At 31.9% G+C, this 21,020-nt stretch overlaps 4 protein-coding genes across 4 annotated transcripts; 1 reads left to right on the plus strand and 3 right to left on the minus strand.

Annotated features, from left to right (window-relative positions):
• On the plus strand, window positions 2,667-3,623 carry LOC108661341. The gene is made up of 3 exons (XM_018117338.1): window positions 2,667-2,675; window positions 2,834-2,914; window positions 3,009-3,623. The coding sequence occupies exons 1-3, from the start codon at window positions 2,667-2,669 to the stop codon at window positions 3,621-3,623; spliced, it is 705 nt and encodes a 234-aa protein (XP_017972827.1).
• LOC18612499 (indole-3-glycerol phosphate synthase, chloroplastic) lies at window positions 8,451-12,541 on the minus strand. The gene is made up of 10 exons (XM_018122628.1): window positions 12,132-12,541; window positions 11,798-12,040; window positions 11,524-11,700; window positions 10,777-10,851; window positions 10,622-10,666; window positions 10,369-10,533; window positions 10,010-10,088; window positions 9,360-9,442; window positions 9,171-9,239; window positions 8,451-8,745 (listed from the first exon to the last, which is right to left on the minus strand). Exons 1-10 carry the CDS (start codon window positions 12,321-12,323, stop codon window positions 8,662-8,664), a joined length of 1,212 nt encoding a protein of 403 aa, XP_017978117.1. The 5' UTR covers window positions 12,324-12,541; the 3' UTR covers window positions 8,451-8,661.
• Window positions 12,225-13,709, minus strand: LOC108662382. The gene is made up of 2 exons (XM_018122641.1): window positions 13,623-13,709; window positions 12,225-13,352 (listed from the first exon to the last, which is right to left on the minus strand). Exons 1-2 carry the CDS (start codon window positions 13,654-13,656, stop codon window positions 13,009-13,011), a joined length of 378 nt encoding a protein of 125 aa, XP_017978130.1. The 5' UTR covers window positions 13,657-13,709; the 3' UTR covers window positions 12,225-13,008.
• On the minus strand, window positions 13,648-20,950 carry LOC18612503 (ribulose-1,5 bisphosphate carboxylase/oxygenase large subunit N-methyltransferase, chloroplastic). The gene is made up of 12 exons (XM_007049329.2): window positions 20,457-20,950; window positions 20,091-20,254; window positions 19,890-19,973; window positions 19,700-19,757; window positions 17,007-17,060; window positions 16,386-16,457; window positions 16,217-16,297; window positions 15,335-15,507; window positions 14,965-15,067; window positions 14,762-14,893; window positions 14,491-14,613; window positions 13,648-14,036 (listed from the first exon to the last, which is right to left on the minus strand). The coding sequence occupies exons 1-12, from the start codon at window positions 20,844-20,846 to the stop codon at window positions 13,950-13,952; spliced, it is 1,521 nt and encodes a 506-aa protein (XP_007049391.1). The 5' UTR covers window positions 20,847-20,950; the 3' UTR covers window positions 13,648-13,949.

A 21,020-nucleotide genomic window follows, 5' to 3' on the forward strand; every position in this document is an offset into this window, starting at 1 on the left:
TTCTCTTTCTCAGAGGCAGCCCCTTCACTAGTCTCGACTATTGTATGTTTGGATGCCATTACAATTATCTGATTTTTCTTAAGATAATTGAATTTGATTAAATTGGTTAATGGTTCCCTTTATTTATAGGCATGAATGTTTACTCTTCGTTTTCTATACCGATATAAGTGAAAATAAAGGTGGCTGAATTGGTTGTTAAGTACTTGTTCGGCTTGGCATTTTTTCAACTTATCTACCTCTTAAAAGCAGAAGCCAGGCCAAACATCATTTTTCAAGAAATTCTTAATAAAAAGCAGAAAGTAGAATAAAATCTAAAGTAGAAGTAGAAGCTGGGCCAAACAAGATTTTGTAAAAAGCTCTTAAAAATAGCCTTTTTTTAAGAATAAAATCTAAAAAAAAAACTTAAAAAAAAGCTCCAATTAGGAGTTTTCTCTTCTCTTTTTTTTTTTATAAAAAAAACACGTTAGCTTATTAGGAGAATTATTTCTTCCCAGAAAGATCCTCTCATCTCTCCTTATTGATCTCCCTTTCCTTTCTCCCTTTTTTGCAAATCAGGGTTTTTTTTTGTTCTTACNTTCTTGCAAAAATTAAGAGGAACGAAAACTAAAAGATCAGAATTACATTCAGGTATTATTTTTTTTTTGTTTTGTTTTTTATTTTATTTTTTATCATTCTTTTTTCTTGGGTTTTTAAAACTCTCTTTATTATTTGATATGTTTCAATTTATTGTTTGATATGATAATTATATGATATTTATTTGTTCTTAATTTTTTTAGTGTAGATAATATTTATTGATTATGATTGAAATAAATCAAATAAGTCAATAGTTGTTGAAATAAATTAAATAAAAATTGAGAAGTTAAAGTTAAATAAGTCATATATATGATACTTGATATACATAAAGTTAAAGTTAAATTTAACGATGAAGGATGAAGGCTTTGTCTTTTTTATATTTGTCTTTGTATCCATGATGTTTGTTCCAATGGTGAGAACCCATTCTATTTCTTTTAATTTCCTCTTCCTTTTCCCAATTCTTTTTGAAATATGATCTCATTCCATTGATGTGATATAATATTTTAGACACTGTGCTTGAAGAGAAACATTGACTTGACTAGGTTCACAAAGGCAACAGTGAAACTATTTTAAGGACATAAAGAAAACTATAGGCACGCAACAAGAAAATGTCACTATTGAATGAGTGGCCAACAATGTTTGATCACTTGTGATAATGACGAACATAAACACTATCACAAAACAGACGCATGCACTAATTTTAATCATCCCTAAACCAATTATCCAAAGCACAATTAATCAAGAATCATAGAAACAAAGAACCTCCATTAACCTGAACCTCTTACCTTTTTGCTGTTAATGTGTTTTTAACCTTCTTTATTTCACTGCACCTTTCCATAATTTTCTCCTCACTGCCTCCCCTACCCTCCTATACCCATAAATCACCTTATCTACCAACATTCTTCAGCCTTAGCTATTATTAACTCGGTCTTATGCCTCAAATCACTATCTGTTAGTTAACCATTAACGATTCTTTCCTTCTCTCCCTTGTCCTTTTCTGCTATATTACTACTCATCACTATTTCATCCCCTTCAACTTCAAAATAGTTTTCTAACATCTCAGATGGTATCTGGTACACTTGTTTGGCCACAACACTTACTCTTCAATCTCTCCATTCCCTCCAGGTTAATGACTCCTTTGCATTCTTTTTCTTTTTCTGTGTTCCTCCAAATGGCTGGTCTGTGTCATTTCTTCCATGACTTTGTTGCTTACTTTTGCCTTTGTATTATCTTTTTCTATTTCCTTCTTTCAATCTGTTGTCTTCCACCCAACCTTCTTCCATTCCTTTTGCTTTGTCCCTTTGCATCATATTTTGCTATATTGACCTCTAATATACAACCCAATAGCCATGCATCATCCACACTATAGATGGCTCATTGTGCTTCCCATAACCTTTCAAATCTAATAAACCCAAACTTCCTGCTAACCTTACTTCTTTTCACTAACTCGTTATTGGTGTACGTTAGAGAAACAAAATGAGCAAATACTAAGCAATACATTAACCATATAAACGAGCACAGAAGCTGAAATAAGGCAGTAAGATCTGCAACTTTCAACAATCATCTCCACACTGAACAAGCTCTAAAACCATATTTCGTATAGAGATTATTTTGTTTACTTTGTAGTTTGCTGGATAGTTTGCCTTGTTTCATTGCAGGCAAAGCCAGCTTTGTTGTATTAGCTAGTAGCATTTCTTTCCTGCTGCTTATTTTGGAAAAGTGAAATCACAATTATCCAAAAATAAAAAAAAAATGTCCAAATAACTGAGATGAAAATGTTCAGGGCAGTTCTTGAGGAATAGAAAAAATTTACAAACCATGATATGATATGAATTAGATATTATTATTTTAATTTTATCAAAACAGGAAACTAAAAATAACAGCATTCATTTTCTAATTTCTGTTGATTGCATCATAAATTTGGGTGTCTTATTGTTTGAGTGATGACACAATATTTATTGCTTTATATGTTGCATTGCAATTTATGGCTAGTCAAGAAATGCCTCCACTTAATTTTGAAATTTCAGATAAGTCAAAACATAATGCAAAGTGGGATTTGTTTACTACTAAAATATTACTTCAAGTTTGTACGGATGAGATTCGTAAGTGTGGAAAACCAGGAATTTCATTTAGAACTAAAAGATGGGAAGTTGTAGTACAAGAATTTAATATTCGTGCTAATAAAAACTATACCCAAAAACAATTAAAAAATAGATTGGATAGTCTAAGGAATGAATGGGCTTTATGAAAACAATTGAAGGGCAAAGAAACAGGTTTGGGTTGGAACCATGAGACGGGAACCATTGAAGCTGATGCCACATGGTGGGAAGCCAAAATAAAAGTAAGTATTTTAAATTTTATATGTTTCATCTACTATAAATTATTTTACATATGTACCTTTTTTAAAAGTTTCTTTCTCTTTAATGTTTGTGTAGGTCAATCCAAAATATGCTAAATTTCGATATCAAGGGTTGGAACACGTTGATGAATTGGAATTTATATTTGGGGATACAGTAGCCACTAGTCAAAATGCATGGACACCAGCGATGGGTATACCAATTGAAGATAATGTCAGATCTACAAATCTAACTCCGTTACAAGACAATGTTGAATTTGATGCTGAAGAATTCAATTGTGATGAAGATGACAATCCTATAGTAAACACTGAAATGAAGAGGAAAAAAATGGTGCTAGAAGAAATGGGAAAAAAAGTGGCAAAGGGTAAGACAAAAATTGGGACTGCAGCAAGCTTGCAAAGAACATTGGAACGATTGTGCGAGCCAGCAGAAAGTCATAACGCAACTGAAAGTGCTGAAATTTCAATGTCATCACAAGCCATAGGACAATACAGTATTCCAGAGTGTGTTCGAGCAATGAAATATCTACAAAATGAGGGAAGATTGAGTGCAGATGAATTTAATTTTGCACTACAGTTGATTAAAAGGGAAGAAAATAGACTCATTTTTATTTCTTTGCCAGATTTAAGTGATAAGCTAAATTGGATTCAATATGAGCATAATCTATCAAAAAATTCCAATGGGATTAGCTGATTAGTTTAGGATTTGATTTGTTTATTTTAGGTTGATGTTGAACTTTAAACTACTTTTTTTTTTTGTATTTATGTTACTTGTTATGTTTAATTAAATTGGTGTTTGAAAGAATTTGCCATTATCCATGTTATATTTATTTGAATTGTTATTTGTACTATTTGATTTGTTTCAAATAATATTTTTTTTTAATTGATATACTTGGATTTCTACTTATGTATTTTGATATTGTTAAATAGATGTTCTTTAATGAAGTCAAAGCATCAATACAAGTTGTAAAGAGAAGAAAAAGTGCAAAGTTTTATCAAAACATGTATGGAGGAGCTGCTATTGCAATTGTATATCACATGAAATACTTAATGAAACAAGGAAACAAATTCAATTATTTTGATGGATGGAACTGGGTACGTGAAACTTTACAAACTCCAGGTGAAAGTTATAGAATGTTTAGAATGGAATCACATGTTGTATTGCAACTTACAGATATATTGATAAATAAAGGATGGTTAAATCCATCTAAAGACATGACAGCATTAGAGGTGGTTGCTATGTTTCTTTGGACGTGTGCACAAAGCGAAACAAATCGTAATGTCCAAAATAAATTTGGAAAATCGGGAGAGACTGTAAGTAGGAAGTTTGGTGAAGTGTTAGATAGTTTATGTTTACTGGCCAATGAAATCGTCAAGGCTTCAGATTTTCAATTGGCAGAAGTTTAAAAATGATCGTAGATATTGGCCGTATTTTCAAGGGTGCATTGGTGCTATAGATGGATCACATGTTCCTACTATTCCTCCTGCAAATGATCAAATTCGTTTTATTGGTCGAAAGGGATATCCAACACGTAATGTCATGTTAGTGTGTAATTTTGACATGCTATTTACTTTGTGGTTGTTGGTTGGCCTGGCACTACACATGACACCCGTATCTTTTCAACTATGCTTGAAGAAATGAAAAACGTGTTCCCTCACCCTCCAGAAGGTACAACTTATAATTTTTATTACATAAAGTTTGACATTCTATATATTTTTCTTTTGAATTTTTACAATGAACTAATACTTAAAGCTTTAACTTTTTTCTTAAGTAAATATTATGTAGTGGATGCTGGTTATCCTAATATGAAAGGGTATCTAGCACCTTATAAAAGTGAAAGATATCACATTCCTGATTTTAGAGATTACAGTCAGCCAGAAGGTGTAGAAGAAACATTCAACCATGCACATTCTTCGTTAAGAAATGTCATTGAACGAACAATTGGAGTTTGGAAGAATATGTGGCATATTCTACGTGATATGAAGCCATTTCCGTTGATAAACTAGGAAAAGATTATTGTTGCAACAACGACACTTCATAACTACATTAGACAGTGTGGTGTTATAGATGAGGAGTTTGACAAATGTGATCGTAATCCCAATTATATTCCTGAAAGTCAAGAAGAAAAAAGTAATGATAAAGAAATGGGTTCATATACTTCTAAAAGAGCATTAGATGATAATTACATGGGTAGAGTTCGCAACCAAATAGTGACTGCATTGATGAAAAATAGAAATCATTAATTTATGAGTTATTTATGAATTATGTGTTACGTATGAATTCTTTGTGAAACTCTTTTTTATGATTTATTATTAATTATAAACTTTATGTTATATAAAAATAATTTTATATTTTCAAAAATTTATTTTAAATTGATAAAAATAAAGTTAATTTTTTCTATTTTGAACAAAGAAGTTCATTATTAATAGAAAGTTATTTATTAAATACCCTTTATTGTAATTTTAATCAAAATTAGAGTTTATATAAATTGTTTTACCAAACAGCTTTAACTTAATTTTAAAAGCTATTATTTTTCATAAGAGCTTTATAATAGCTTTTAAGGTAGAAAAAAGCCAGGCCAAATATGCTCTAAGGGAGGAGCTTTCTCTTGTCTTATTTTAAAAACATATTAATTTTTCAAAAAATACTCCGCTCTCAATCAATCTTTCTATGCGAATTACCATTCTTCAACGTAAATCATGATTTTCCTCTTTTTTACCTCTCTCTCCAAAACTACTAAAAAAACAAAAAATCCAACAACAGAATATCAAAATATAGAATTTTTTTATTCTCATAGAGATTAAGAGAAAAAATTCTAAAATTCAAAACTGCATTTAAATACTATTTAAAGGTTTTCTCTCTTTTTCACTACTCAAAAGGATTTTAATGTTACATACATTGTTTCCTCTTTTCTATTCTTTTTTCAGAATTTAAGCATCATGGTTCGATTGTTTGCTAGATCAATCAAAATCTAATACCCTTGCTATCATGCAAGTATGAAAATTGTTCTGTTTTTTTATTTATTTCTTTGATTTTAACATCTGAAATTATATATAAACTTCAAGTATTACATTATAGCTTATTAGGTGATTGAAGATAACATAAATATTCTCTATGGTAATTTTAACTGAAATTAGAGCTTATATAATTTATTTTGTTAAACAGTTTACCAAATTGTTTTAGCCTAATTCTCTTCTAATTTTACAAAATTTGTTATTAAGGGAGCTGAATTAGTAGATAATCACCTTCAGCATTAGGTAGATAAAGTCACGCAATGCCTACAAATAAGACACGTAATGCCAACAAACAAGTCACACAATGCTCAACAAATATTCAGTCACGTAATGCCAAATAAACAGGTTACGATTCCTAATATCCAGTCACACACCCTAATATCCAATGATGCAATGCCTAACAAATATTCGCGCATCACTTATAAACTGATTGATTTCGCTACTCCCAACCAAATTTAACTTTCCAAACTCATATAATTTACCCATCAACTTTTGTGTTCTATGAATAACCCTAAATAAACCCAAGAACCCATAACAAATATTTTGATGTCATCTCTGCACTTGGGATCGTCAGAAAGTTGGATGACGATATAGACCTCGATGGCGTTGAAGAGTTAGACGACGAGATATATACCCTGATTAGACTTGGCAATTTTGAACACGACATGTTAACACGACACAAGAAGACACAAGTTAAACAGGTTTTGGGTTTAGTCTTAACGTGTTTCGTGTCTAATAGTGTCTAACACGACAAACACGTTTACTTAATCGTGTTATCGTGTTTAATCGTGTTATCGTGTTTAAACATGTATACGTAACACATTTATTAACCTATTAAAAATTAATAGTTAAAAACTATTTTAACCTTATAAAAATAATTTCAAAAAATTATTTAAATAAGTTTTTTTAATTTTATAAAGGGTATAATGTAATTATACATACTTAATCCTAATTTTTAACTTTTGGTGATTATTTGATGTTATTATTATTTTTGTTTTATTATAATTATTTTTATAATTATAGATTTTAAATTTAAATAATAAAATAATATTTAATTGTAAATATTTTTATTTAATCGTGTTAAACGTGTTATTAATCATGTCGTGTTGTATATTGACACGTTTAATAAACGTGTTAATCGTATCGTGTTACACGTGTATTAAACGTATACATTTACGTGTTTTAAATTTAATATACGAATATTAAACGTGTCGTGTTCGTGTTTAACCTTAACGTATTTCGTGTCTGACACATTTACGACACGTTAACATGAATTGTTAAGTCTAACTCCGATGGTGTTAGAGAGCTGGACGAAAAGATAGGTAAATCGAGATTTAATTTTAAAATTTTTATCTAAATGGCAAGAGAGGAGAAAAAAATCAGAACCACTTAATTTGACTTAAATAGTTTAAAGGGTATTCTTGTGAAATTTTGTCAAAAATTATCTAAAAATAGTTAAAATTATACTAAGAGTCATTTCTGAAGTGATCTTATCACGAAGATCATTTTTCACAATTTTCTCTTATTTTTTTAGAATTTTAAGTTGTTTCGCTTGGGTTTTGGGGTGGGAGGGGGGGTGGGTTGCAAGGAAAAGCCTTTGAAAGGAGTGCAACTTTTTTCCACATAAATATTCTTAATTGTAAAAAGTAAATGTATATGCAGCATTTTGACTTTATTTTGGATCATCAAATTGTATTTTCCCTTTAAATCTATGTATCTAATTATGTAAATACATTCTTATTTTTTAACTGCATTCCATGCATATGCATTCTACGTACTAAGTTCATGCTCTCTACATGTATCATTCTCTTATTTGTTTAAATTTATTTGCCCTCCATTTATGGTACTTGAACAAAAAAGAAAATAAAAAATCTTCTTACTTTCTTAATACTTCTTTCAAATTATATTTCATAACAACAACTTCCATTTATTATAATTTGTAATTTAAAATATTTAATTTTTTATAATTTATTACAAATANATTTATTTATTTATATTTAAATTTTATTTATTAATAAAATATAAAATATTTAAATTTATTTAAAAATATAATAATTTATAATAAAACTTTATTTTAATTTTGTTTTACTTTTTCCCTAATTTTAATTTTAAAATATTTAAATAATTAAATTTATAATTTCATTTAAACTACCAATAATTTATTTTTAACTAAAATATTAATATAATTTTTTGAACTAACCATTAAAATGGAATCAATACGACGGAATATCCATCTCACTCTACCACTAGATCTACTTCGAAATCAACCCTTGCTGAGATCCAATGCTTCTTACGACCAGATCTAATTGTGGAGTTGATGCTTCTCATGACTAAATCTAGTAATGAAATGCTGGATTGGCCATCGTTATTGAAAGAAGTGATGAAAAATGACGACAATGGAGGAAATTTAAAGAAAGTATAGAAGCAAATGAGGTAGAGAACGAAATAAAAAAAAAAGAAAATGAAAATATACATATAAAGATTAAATGTTTTAATAAATTATTAATTAAATAATATCTCAATTAACTACTGATCCTCATATTATTAATTTGTAGAGGTTTAAACATTTCCGTCACAAAAGGACCATTCATTCCAAGTACAGTCATTCTGATTAAAAAAGAAAAAAAACAATAATAGGGGAATGATACGACAACACCCGGACCACGAAGGCGCGTCCCAGAGTCTACTCTACTCTTATCCAACTTTCTTTTACGAACTCACAAAGAAATGTCTTTACCAAAAAGCCTAGTTATTCCCTTTCCAAGGTCTCTTTGCGTCACTATTGACTCCCCAACCAAAACCTGTAACACAACAATGTTATCTATAAGTATCCAATACGCGTAGGAGATGCATTCACATAGATGTTGATACCAACTCAAACTCCAAATTTCACCTAATTTGCAAAACACAGTCACAAACTTTGCTTTTTCACATTCAATTCACAAATCAAATCAGTGCCTGCACGATCAAATATCTAACAGAAGGTTTACTTCTCAGACGTTAATGACTACTGTCACCACTTGGTTATACTTTCTCCTATACTCGGATAGCAACTCCCAAATTACTTCCATCCCAATACCAAAACTAATCTTATATTTCAATAATTCATCACTGGTCTAACATGCAACAGAAAAAGATATCGTCTTGTTATTCTAAGCTCATAGAAAGAAAAACATTCCTAGCATCAAACAAAGAATGCAATATGCTCACAACTTATGTAACTTACAGCTTTAACACCAGCTTCTTGTACATAAGCAACATGATCTGGAGTAAACAGCCCAGATTCCCCTACGACCTGATGTATGAAAGTTAACAATAAATTATTTAAACAATTTATGGTATGTATAAATTGGACAGAAATGCACTAACTTTATCTTCTAATGCACAGAAATGTATATGGAGAAGTCTCGCTTACTATTATATCTTTCTGATGGACCATTTCGCCACGCTCTCCTTCAAGAAGCTTCTTTGTGTTACTGATATCTAGCTCAAATGTCTCTGAAGACAAGCATAGGTAGGGCAAGGTTATTGATGCCTAATACACTGTGATTACAGACTATATGGTAGGGCAAGGTGTCAAGTTCGCAGTATGTTCTGGTCAGTGCTCTTCGTTTGGAAAACAATATGATAATAAACTGTATTAGAATTTATTTTGGCCTTTGGGGTGGTTAGTGACTGCAAGAATCAAGCAACTTGGAACCCTCTCTTCACTACATCACACATTTTGACTGACTATTGGAGATATTATCCAATATATATTCTAAGGAAAAAAAAACTTTTTTTGAGAGAGTGGTGAAATAATTTAAATTTTAGATTATGAACTCATTTCCCCAGAGCCAAGTGCTAGTAAGCCAGTTTTCACAGTATAGTGAACACCTTAATTGAATACTCCTGATCCAGAACAAGGTTCTTGGGAGTAGGGGAGAATCAGTTAAAACACTGTCCACATTCTCAGACAAGTCATAGAAGTAGACAACAACATCAAAGAAACAAACTTAAACTAAGAGGATCGGACGGTTCATGAGGCAACTCAATGAGCAACTGCTAAAACTTAAAAAACCTTACTGAGGTTACGATTATTGATGCCAATAAGTTCAATCCCTTCGATACCAAGAACGCGATCCATTTCCCTCTCATCGTGCACCTAAAAGAAACCAATGCAAGCAACAATAAAGCATATGAATATTGGAAAGAAATACACATGAAAATTTAATAATTCTGAATGTTAGAAGCTTTTTATTAAACCAAGGATTCGATGATATAACTCTTAACAGTCTCAAATGTGATTTGCCAATTGATCCAAAAAAAAAAAAAACTGCCTCAATAATCATGGAAGTAAAATAAGTTTCATAAATCCAAAAAGCACCTCAACCAATTAAAAAGTATGAGATCAATAATAATAACAATGAAAGCTCTGGTCTAACCTCTACAAGCGCTGCCAAACCAAGCATCTTGCAGATTTCAACCATGTATCTGATTTCATGATCAGGCAAAACAGCAGCAATTAAAAGTATTGCATCTGCTCCCTTAATTCGAGCATAATATATCTGCCATGCATCTATCACAAATTCTTTGCAAAGTAGAGGGCACTGCATTCATTATGAGAGCAAAATTAATCCGTATATAAGAATAAAACAAGACAAGATTAGAGATTAACAAACAACTAGTAAAACAGACCTTTACTCCAGCACTCCTTATTGCCTCCAAATTTTCAAAGCTTCCCTAAATTGAAGAGGGGAAAAAAAAAAAAGCAAGTCAGAGGAATAATATACCAATTAAGCAATTAAACACAGAATCTTCAAAAACAAAAATGAAAAAATTACTGTGTTTACCTTAAAAAACTTTTCATCAGTCAAAACACTAAGGCATGCGGCTCCACCCTTCTGATATGCCCTAGCAATCTCAACCTATCATGGAAAACATCTATATGTGTTACAAGTCACTCAACAATAAAAGAATATAATGATAACTAAATATGATACGGGACTAAGTTCACTCTTTCCTGAAGGTTTTGCCCAGATAGAAGCTTAAGAATAGAAAAATCATCATTTTTTTAGAGTATCTACACTCTTTCACATTCAAGACTGAAATGTAAAATGCAAAATCATATTTAGTTGAAAATTAAGCAAATAACTAAAATGAAACGTAGGCATTTTGTTATTCAAAAAAGAGCATTTTCAATTTTTCATTCTTCAAAAATATAAGCCGCTTTGGTATCAAAATACACTTTTTACTTGCTCCTTCCAGAGCAAAAGAGCAGACAATTAATAAAAGAAATAACCCAAATGAAGCTAACTTTTTAAAGCTTATACTAGGATAATTTCCTTTTTATCATTAGTACAAAATAATTGCTCCCTCCATCCAATAAACACTGTCTTGCATACCTTTAGTTCCCAAAATTAATCTCTCATTTAAAAATCATAAAAACAAAAAAATCATTATTACTTTTCCTTATTACCCTGAACTACTTAACTTAAAATTTGTTAAACTTTGTGCCAATTCATAATCAGACACAATATTATAGGGCAGAGGGAGTAAAAAGGAGCCACAATTAAAATTAAAAAACAAGCATCCCTTACTGGATCAAAATCCTCTCTGAGAATTCCTCTGGTAGGCGAAGCCTTCTTAACTTCAGCAATCAAACCAGGCAACCCAGTCCGTGAATGCGCCGCCTTAAGAGCTCCGACGAAGTCTCTAGTGGGAGCTGCATTCTCGATAAACTTCTCCAATGAAGCCAGAGGCTTCTTCTCTTTCATCTGCCAAACCCCAGAATCATTAGCAGCTTTCGACCCACAAAACAAGAAAAAGAGCAAAAGCGAATAAATGAAATTATAATAAAATTTGTAAAATTACTTGGGAAACTTCCACGTCTTTTTGCCAAATGATTTCTTCGAGAGTATTGCGAGGAGTTTTATCCTCGTTTTCTAAACCGATCTCGAAGGGGCCCACGTAATGCGACGGCGGACCCGTAGGTTGTCTTCGCCTTATTCTTATGCCTTGACTCGCAGCGACTTCGTTTTGTAACATTCCAATTACCCATTCCTTCAGTTTCAACGCATCTGCCTCCTCTCCCCTTTTCGGGGGTTTGACCTCCGACTACATAAAAACCAAATAAAAAAGATCAACTAAAATACAAAATATAATGGCCATATTTAGATTCTTACTACTACTACTATTATGAACCAACCTGTTGGGCTCGGATGCCCGGAAAATTGAAGCGGCGGATGAAGAAATTAGGACGGTGATTGAAGGAAGGAACTGATTGAAACGAAATTCCAGCAATCGCTATCAGGAAAACCAATACCAACATTTTTGCAATTGAAAAGCAACAAGGGGGTTGTGCAATTGATTGGGTTTGGCTGTGTTTCAATGACCTCATATATGCTGAGAAGGATATGAAAAGAGGACAAGGCGAGGCAGTGAACAGATGCAAGCGGCGCAATGAAAGGGCATCTTTAGTGAAGCGGACTCCTGGGAAGTAGGGATTTCGAAATGGTACATGGAGATGTGTGGTTGTCGTGACTGAGTAATTGGTCAGAGGATAACGATGATTTCCCCAAGATTTATTTCCTTTTTTGTTTGGTAAAATTTTATTTATTTCCTATTTTGATTTATTAGTGTTATTCTTTACCTTGTACGTATCATTTATTACTTTTGTTTTTGGTAAATATTTTTTTATTTCCTTTTTTCTTTTTTTTGAAAATTAAAGAGGAATTTCATTAAACGAGGAGGGAAGAACTTTTTTCCCCCTCTACTCAAAGACAAATGTCATCCTTATCTACATAGCACCGACGTACTGGTTGGTATACTCACATCCAGATCAGTATACCTTCTCCATATCTCGTCCTTTGATTTCGTCCTGAACAGATACGAGAAAGAGACCAAAAGAAACTGTGATTCCTACCCATTTACAAAGCTGACCCCAACTGAAAAACGTACATCCATAAACCAAATCATTTCTCCCTATGCAGAACATCCCATTTCTCATAACAAATCTAACAGCGTCGTATTGTCCTGCATCCCACAAGGAAACAGAGGAAGATCCAGACATTAAACAGCACAACTTAATTAAAAACCCGCAGCATGTCTGATTGGAGTTGAACTCCCTCTTTTGCAAGACTGTCAGTCCTCTGGTTTGCCTCACGTTTGATGTGATGAATCTCCCAATCTCCTAGCTTCTCTTTCATCCTCTCAATCTGTATCAACCTTTTACGCATCCTCCAAGGCGCTTCAACCGGTGACTGAATCCATTTCACCACATTACCCGAATCACTTTCAATAGCAAGTTTGTGATCATCATTCGAGCTTGAAACCGCGAATATCATCATTGCTTCCTTCACTGCTCTAACCTCTGCCAAGTTTGAATCAGCAATGCCAATGGATTTTGCAAAGATAATCATCGGTTCTCCTTTAAAAATAAATATTGTTAACTTTTTTTAATTAAAAAATTAAATTCGAAACCTATTGTTTTAGATAAGAATCATACATTAATTAATAAGTCAAATATCCGAATATATATTTCGTGTAAACTTGTTTTAATTTGTTCTTAATAATGATCTCCAGCTATACAATGAGAGATTTTTTTTTCTTGTTTCCTAAATTTCAATCATTTGTCGACACATCTCCAACATTACCACTCCTATGATATAATACAAGTCAAAAACAAAGGTGATCAAACCTGTTGGGTTGAGGACCAAGCTTTCATGCACCATTGGGCACGCATGGTGGAGTTCATAAATCACACATTTAGATCAATCAATGCCTGTATATGCAAGCAACATTACAAGCAACGTTTGCAGATAATGTAAGTAACTTAAAAAAGAGTTGCTTCTTTATAGGGATTCATGTCAGAACATTACATTGTTACATTGAACGGGACAGAATTTCTGTAAGTTGCCTTGCCTCACTTTAACTCCCTAGGTTTGAGTTTACAGCAGAACTCCACCAGACATAAACTAACTCTGTTCATCCCCAAAACCAAGAACAGGCCGCATGAAGGAAACCTTTATTTAAAAATGTTTTGCAATCCATCGAAGATCCTTAAAGCTCTCAGTTCACCACTCCTCATATCCCTCAATCTCCTCCTCAGTATCTGGAACCGTTTACATAAGCAGAATGAAGCAGATGCATCAGGTCAGGAAGCAAGATATAAATTATTTAGCAGCAGTATATGCTCCTAACTTCATGGTATAAATTCCTTATTTTCATGAAACAATATGCCCAGTACCTAGAACATGCAACATCTAACATTTTGCACTGATGAATCCTTGGCATACTCAAGACCTTAATTCAGTGAACATAAGTGGTGGGATTTGATAGACAGAATATGAAGTACTTCAATTCTAAAGCAACCAAAAAATGAGTACTTCACTCAATAACAACGGAAAAACACTGTGCCTAAGCAGATTACTAACTCAAAACTCAGCATCCAATCGAGGGAGCTCAAACAACAGATTGTAAGTGATATGTTATGAAACAAGTATCAACAGAGATGTGCTAAATAACTTAAAAAGAAATTTGAAAAATCAAAGGAGGTTTAGTCTTACATGTTGAGCACGAAATAGTATTCTCTGCTCACTTGTACATAAATCTACTGCTAGCTGTTTCAGAAACACTCCTCGGTTTAGTTGCTTTGGAGATGTCACATCCAAATCCATGGAGCCACTTGCCTATAAAAGAAATTACCAAGAATTGCACACTGAATATGAGGTATTTAAGACGAGCCCTATCTATATCAAATTAACCCTTTTTCATTTTTATGGTAATTTCAATCTAAGTAAAGTTTTCCAAGTTCTGAAAAAATGATATTTCTCTCACCTGCAAGAATTTGGAGTATTTTGATATGCTTGACTCGCAACTGTCAAGAATAAATTGTAGTGCTTTTTCTTCAATTTCAGGGTATCTTAAGTCCTTCTTGGTTGTAGATTTATTTGATGCTGCGGCAGCCATCTGGAGAAGCAACCATTAGGAGTTCAATAATCAAAATTTATTCCATGATTTAGAGGATAGAGTTCTCATACCTCTTCAAACTGTGGGCTCATGCTTGGAGGGCTGACTGCCAGGTTAGCATATGCCATTAACTCCAGTGGCCAACCAGTGATTTGTATAGGATAACACTGAGAACTGCCAGAAAGGTTCACAGATTTGAAATAAGAAATTAAAATGTGAAAAAAACTAAATATAGATAACAGAGGAAGCACAAATGATAAACAATGTCCGAGAACTAAGCTTCTTCAGAAGATAAAAAGATACAATCATTACCACAGATATTTAATCATTTAGCTAAGAAATGGAATAAATTTAACTCCCTAATGAATCAACCCCAAAAATCTAGGACTACTAAAACAAGATTAAATTAAAAAATGAGTAAAAAACATTTATCCAGCTTACGCAGACAATCCATGCTTCCTTAAAGCTTCCAACTTCTCCTTATAACATTTGTCATATTTTTTAAGCGATAGAGGTAGCTCTACTGAATCACTAGGATTTGTGCCCTCTTTTGGAACAAATCCATAAGATAACAACAGCTCTCCATTAGATTTTTTGCCATATGATATGAAAACCTGCATAAAATGATGGAAGCCATCTATAAGACATTTCAAACTTTGCCAACTAACATGATATTAGTGGTCCAAACTCCAAACTCTGAGGTTGTTCATGCTTACAACAGATTAGCACATTTATGATCATTAAGAAACTGATTTATAATATTTTACTTTAAAGGGTCAATCCTAGCTTCAAAATGTACCAAGCAAATATGGTGTTCAACTGTGAGAACAAAATTTATAAGTATCTTAACATACAGGAATGTATGTAAGGATACATATATAGTGTGCGTGTGTGCAGGCACTCCTGCACAAGTGCAAATTATAATATAAGTTATATATATATATGACGTACATTCTTGGAAGAAGTAGTAATCGTTTAAAGAAAATTATTAATGACAACCAAATAAATCTGAAATATTTTAGCAACTGGCTTTTTTGGAAGAAGTAGTAATCTTTTAAATAACAATATTAATGACAACAAAGATTGATATAAGTTATATGTATGATGAACATTTCTTGGAAGAAGTAGTAATCTTTTAAAGAAAATCATTAATGACGACCAAATAATAATTTAAGTTCTATGTATGATGTACATTGCTCTCCCTTCACATCCATAGTCATATAAGAAAAGTAAACAAAAAATCTTTCAGCAACAACTTTATTATTGCTCTAATCTTCTATGATCCCTATGATCAAATAATATATATGTCAAAATCTCATTTACCTGCTCACCTGGCTGATAAGCCCGATCTGTTGCAAAGACAACCCCCTGTGATGATTTGTCATAATCCAAAAATGTTTCCACCTTAACCAGAAAAAGACAAGTGAAGGTACTGATTAGATTAATTATATATCTTGTATGCATCCTTTAAAAAAGAGAGACTTCTTTGTACCTCACAGCTATGGTTGAGCATATCTGCCCAAGGAACCAAGGCAACCTTTTCATCCATTGAAGGCAGCCTCACCTGTTTTTAACAGCAAAATGACAGTTTTAACGTTTCCATTCTTAGAAATCAACTATCCTCTCCTGCACTTTGTGTTAAACCTCTAAATTAAGCCCCAATTACAGAACATTTACAATGCAAAATTGCATGTAATAAAGTCACAGAGTTAGTGGTATCAAAGCAGACTTGAGAAGTACAGCATCATTTACCTCTTTCGTTAAATTTTAAGGCAGAGATATATAATTTCAAATAATTTATTCTAAAAAAAAATTCAAAGCCGTTTAGCATTGCTACTGGCATACGTAAACATTTTCCAGGTGACCTGGTCAAGGATTTAAAATTTGAGAATTTTAAGAAAAACACAAAAACATAAAATTAAGAACTTGCTCACTCTGATAACTGACTTAATTTCTAGACAGAATTGTGGGATCAATTAGTACTGCACAACAAATTATTTAATTTTTCAAAAAATGGAAAAGAACTTGTCCAAAAACCCAACTATGATTTGAATTGTTTAAGACAGTTGAGGTTAGCATCCATTATAACATTTCTAAGTTTAAGCTTACTTACCAATCGTGAGAAAAGAATGCCAAAGGACCATCTGAATGTCTCCATATTGAATACCTGCAAATCATTTATAATAGAAAATAAAGAAAAGAAGGCATTTTCCATGATCTAACAGCCACAGGATGTAAGCACAATCTTGGAAATTCAGATGAAATGCATTGGGGTAGAATGCCAACACCCCCCCTGTTGAATCTAAAATCAAAATCTAAGGAATGAGGATATTTGCAAGAAAGGTTGGCAGTACAACATACAAATTAATTTCCATTACTGAAAACATATATTTCCATTAGTAATTTAGCTCGAGGAGAAAAGTTTGGATAACAAAAAAGTGATATTTCCTTGCTAATTGAACTTAAAAGAAAAGCTATCATTTGCCAAGAAGCTATATGTAAAGATGTTCCATGTGCCTTATTAGAGAAATTGATAACTTTATGATATAGAATTATTTGAGCTTAATTTTAATAGCAATTTAAACTAGTTTTTGTAGTAATACATAAAAATTAATAAATTTTATTTAATTATTTTAAATTAATTAATTTCGGTGAGTCAATCTAATCTTAATTAATTTTATGCTTAAATTGGTGTTAATGAGATTAAGATAGATTGTTATTGATTTATTTGTGCTTTTGTAGGTGTTTGATGAAAGAAGAATTTTAGTGAAAAAAGAAGAGCAATTTCAAGATGTAAACTTTCACTGCATATGTTTCGGTATTTCAGCCATAACTCTCTCTACAAAGCTTCAAATGAAGCGATTTTTGAACCATTGAAAAGATAAGAGAAAAAGCTACAACTTTCATAGTTACTACTTTGCCCAGTTGGGCTTGAAATGTAGTCAAAAATCTTATCGAAATCAACACACTGCAACAGTCCTAGAACAATTACGATTTCTGTTAATTAATTGGGTAAGATTGCGACTCACGTAGTCTGATGAGGAAATCTTGATTGGAATTGACTTCTCTTTTCACCTAATTTGGCCTAATTTTAAAACCCTATAAAAACAACTTTTCGAAGGACTTTTAAAAAAAGAGAAAAGAGAAACACCAGATTGACAGCTGAGTGTCAAGGCACAAAGTTATTGAAATTAATCAGAATTTGAAAGATACAAGGAGATTTGGAGATCAAGAATACAATTTTTGAGTTTTTCTATCTTTTTGTTACTTTCTTATTTTTTCTTAGTTTGATTTGAATGTTTAAACTTTATTCAATGATGATATGTGATTGGATGAGGAATTAAATTATTAGTTTAAGATTATAATTGACCTCAATATGTAGTTTGAATTATTTATCTCTCTTTTATGTTTGATAGATTTAAATTGTTTATTTTATTTTGTTCTTAATACTTCTGATTGACTGATCACCAATCAGATTGAATTGAAAACCTATGTTGAGCTTTGACGAAAAAGATTAAAATAGACCTTAAATAGAATAGCATATTATCGAATACAGTTAGTTGATTAGATGGTTTGATTTGCATATAAAGTAGACGTACACTTATAAGCCATACGTAGCTAAAATTAGAGCAAAAACTTAATGAATCTTTCTTCAATATAATTTGCATAGATATATAGGTGACGTTTGGTCATTTATAATACAATGTGATTACAAGTAATATGATTGCAAATAATGTGATTTCAGGAAAAATAATATTACAGAGTTTAGTATACAAACAAAATAATGATTAAAATGCATAAAAGATAACATTGCAATGTTTGATTTACAAGTACTTTGCTAGGAATGTAACATTAACTTTCGAAATTATCCCTATTTATTAAAATAAAAGTTTAATATACATGTATTTTTTATTGTTAATTTTTATATAATGCCATCTTTTAAATATATTTTTAATGTCATATATTTTATTTTTATTTTATATTATAATATTATATTTTTATTTTTATTTCTTTAAGATAATTTTTGCATTATATATTTATTTTAATTTCTTTTAACTATATTATGTAAATTTTAATTTCTTATATTTTATTTTATTTTAATTTTTAATTTTTATATTATATATTATATATTTAATTTTAATATTTTTTTATTTTAATTATAACATTACAAAATGTTTTTAACAAAGTAATAAAATTGAGAGATAAAAATATCTTTAATAACATTGTAAAGTGCAATGTAATGTGATTATATTGCAATCTTACATTACAGTGGTCTGTTGCAAAATAAACACTGTAATATAATTTAATTGGACACATTGCAGGGAATGTGCTCACTTATCTCATACCAAACGCAACCAAGTAAATTAGTTGAAAGAGATATTTTTATAAGAAAATCGATCGATACTTGTAAATATTTTAAGACTCTAGGTTAGCAACTTAACCCAGTAAACTAAGTTAAGAGAGAGATAATATCCAAATGAAGTATTAAAAGATATCATATTCTTAGGTTTGATAATCACTAGAAATAATTTTTTTGATATATTAGTTTTAATTATTAGTTTATTATTTTTATTTTTTTAAAATTTTAATTATTTAGATGAAATTAAGATGTATTAATTTTAGTAGTTAATAATAAAGATTAATTCAATTCTCTATGAGATCGACACTTTACTCATCTCTATATTATCTTTGTGATACGTATACTTATATGGATAAAAAATTGAACAGCAGAAACTTCATAGAATGGTAGCATCATATGAATGCTTCAAGTAGCAGAAATGTAGGTGTGCACTATAGAACAAGTACCTCTTCAGGGAATAAATCAGGATACTTGGAAAATATCCTGAGTCTTAAATCATTGTATCTGCATGAAACATGAAAGAAAATGATCAGAAGCAAATTAGAACATTGTATACTAAGGAATAAGTCAGCAGTAATATGAGCATATAAACCAATAACCAAATATGAAACAAGAGCAACCGGTAGGGAGCCATACGTTCCAATGACATTAGTAACTCTTTCAATCGCCCGCTGCCTAATCTGCGAAGCTTCTAGATACCTGTCTAGTTCTGCACGTGTCCTGAAACGATACAGAGAGACTGTAGAGGGAAAAACTGAGAGTAGACCCTTTCTGTAGCAAGGTAAAACTCTTGAGAGCTCTACCATGTGAACAAGTACAGAAGAAAAAACAACTCACCAGTACAAGAGTGAATAAGGCTGTCGGGGTAGGGCGGATATGTAATTGCTCCATCTTGAAGATTTACTGGAACTTGCTTCACTAATAAGATAGGTTGCTATAAGTGGCCAATCTGGAACAGAGTACTGTTTTAATACTTGACCAGCCTCTGGGGAACTCCACTCCTGTGCATACAAAAATCACAGCAGCGCAGCCCTTATTAACTAAAATTAAAGACAGAATTATAATGTTCAAACCAATTAACGTCTTTAATACTGGGCATATTTCAAAGCATGTATCTGATTGCATATTTAACTCAAAACTACCAAACCCAGATATAATAACATTGAAAACTGATCACAGAAAAAGGAATTGCTAATAACTTACTGAATCTGCAGTGATGAAAAGCGAGGGAGGCACAAAGAGAAGCTTCTCCCCCTTCCTGATATTCTTCAAAGCAACCAATCCTCTCTCCCCTATGTCCACTTTGTCTATAGCCATCTTCTGTGGAGGCAAGCCTGAATCTGACAACCATTTTTGAAGATCCTCAGCGTTCTCCAAGGAATCAATATCGCAGCCCCAAGGGACTTCCTGTGTCGTATTCGACGACGTCGTCCTGGTTTCGCTTGTGGAAACTGAGCATTGAACTACTGAGCGTTCTTTCTTGAAACTAAGCGAAGGGAAGGTGTGACTGTGAGAGTGACGTAGCTTGTGGTGGAGTTGTGGAGAGAACGTTGGGAGGAGGGTAGCGTGGAAGATCCTAGAAGCTTCGGCCATGGGTGGTGGGAACTCAGAAGGGGGCAACCCTATCTGACAAAATGGAAGGTGAAGATAGGAAGAGAATCCCAAGCGAGAGGCTCTGATTGTGCTTTAGTCGCTTTGACAGCTACAAATTTTTGCGCGGTTGTAACTCTTTGGCAACGACAACGTTTCGTTCCTTCTAGCTAAACA

The sequence above is a fragment of the Theobroma cacao genome, chromosome 1, assembly GCF_000208745.1.
Source record: "Theobroma cacao cultivar B97-61/B2 chromosome 1, Criollo_cocoa_genome_V2, whole genome shotgun sequence".
NCBI classification, from domain to species: Eukaryota; Viridiplantae; Streptophyta; class Magnoliopsida; order Malvales; family Malvaceae; genus Theobroma; species Theobroma cacao.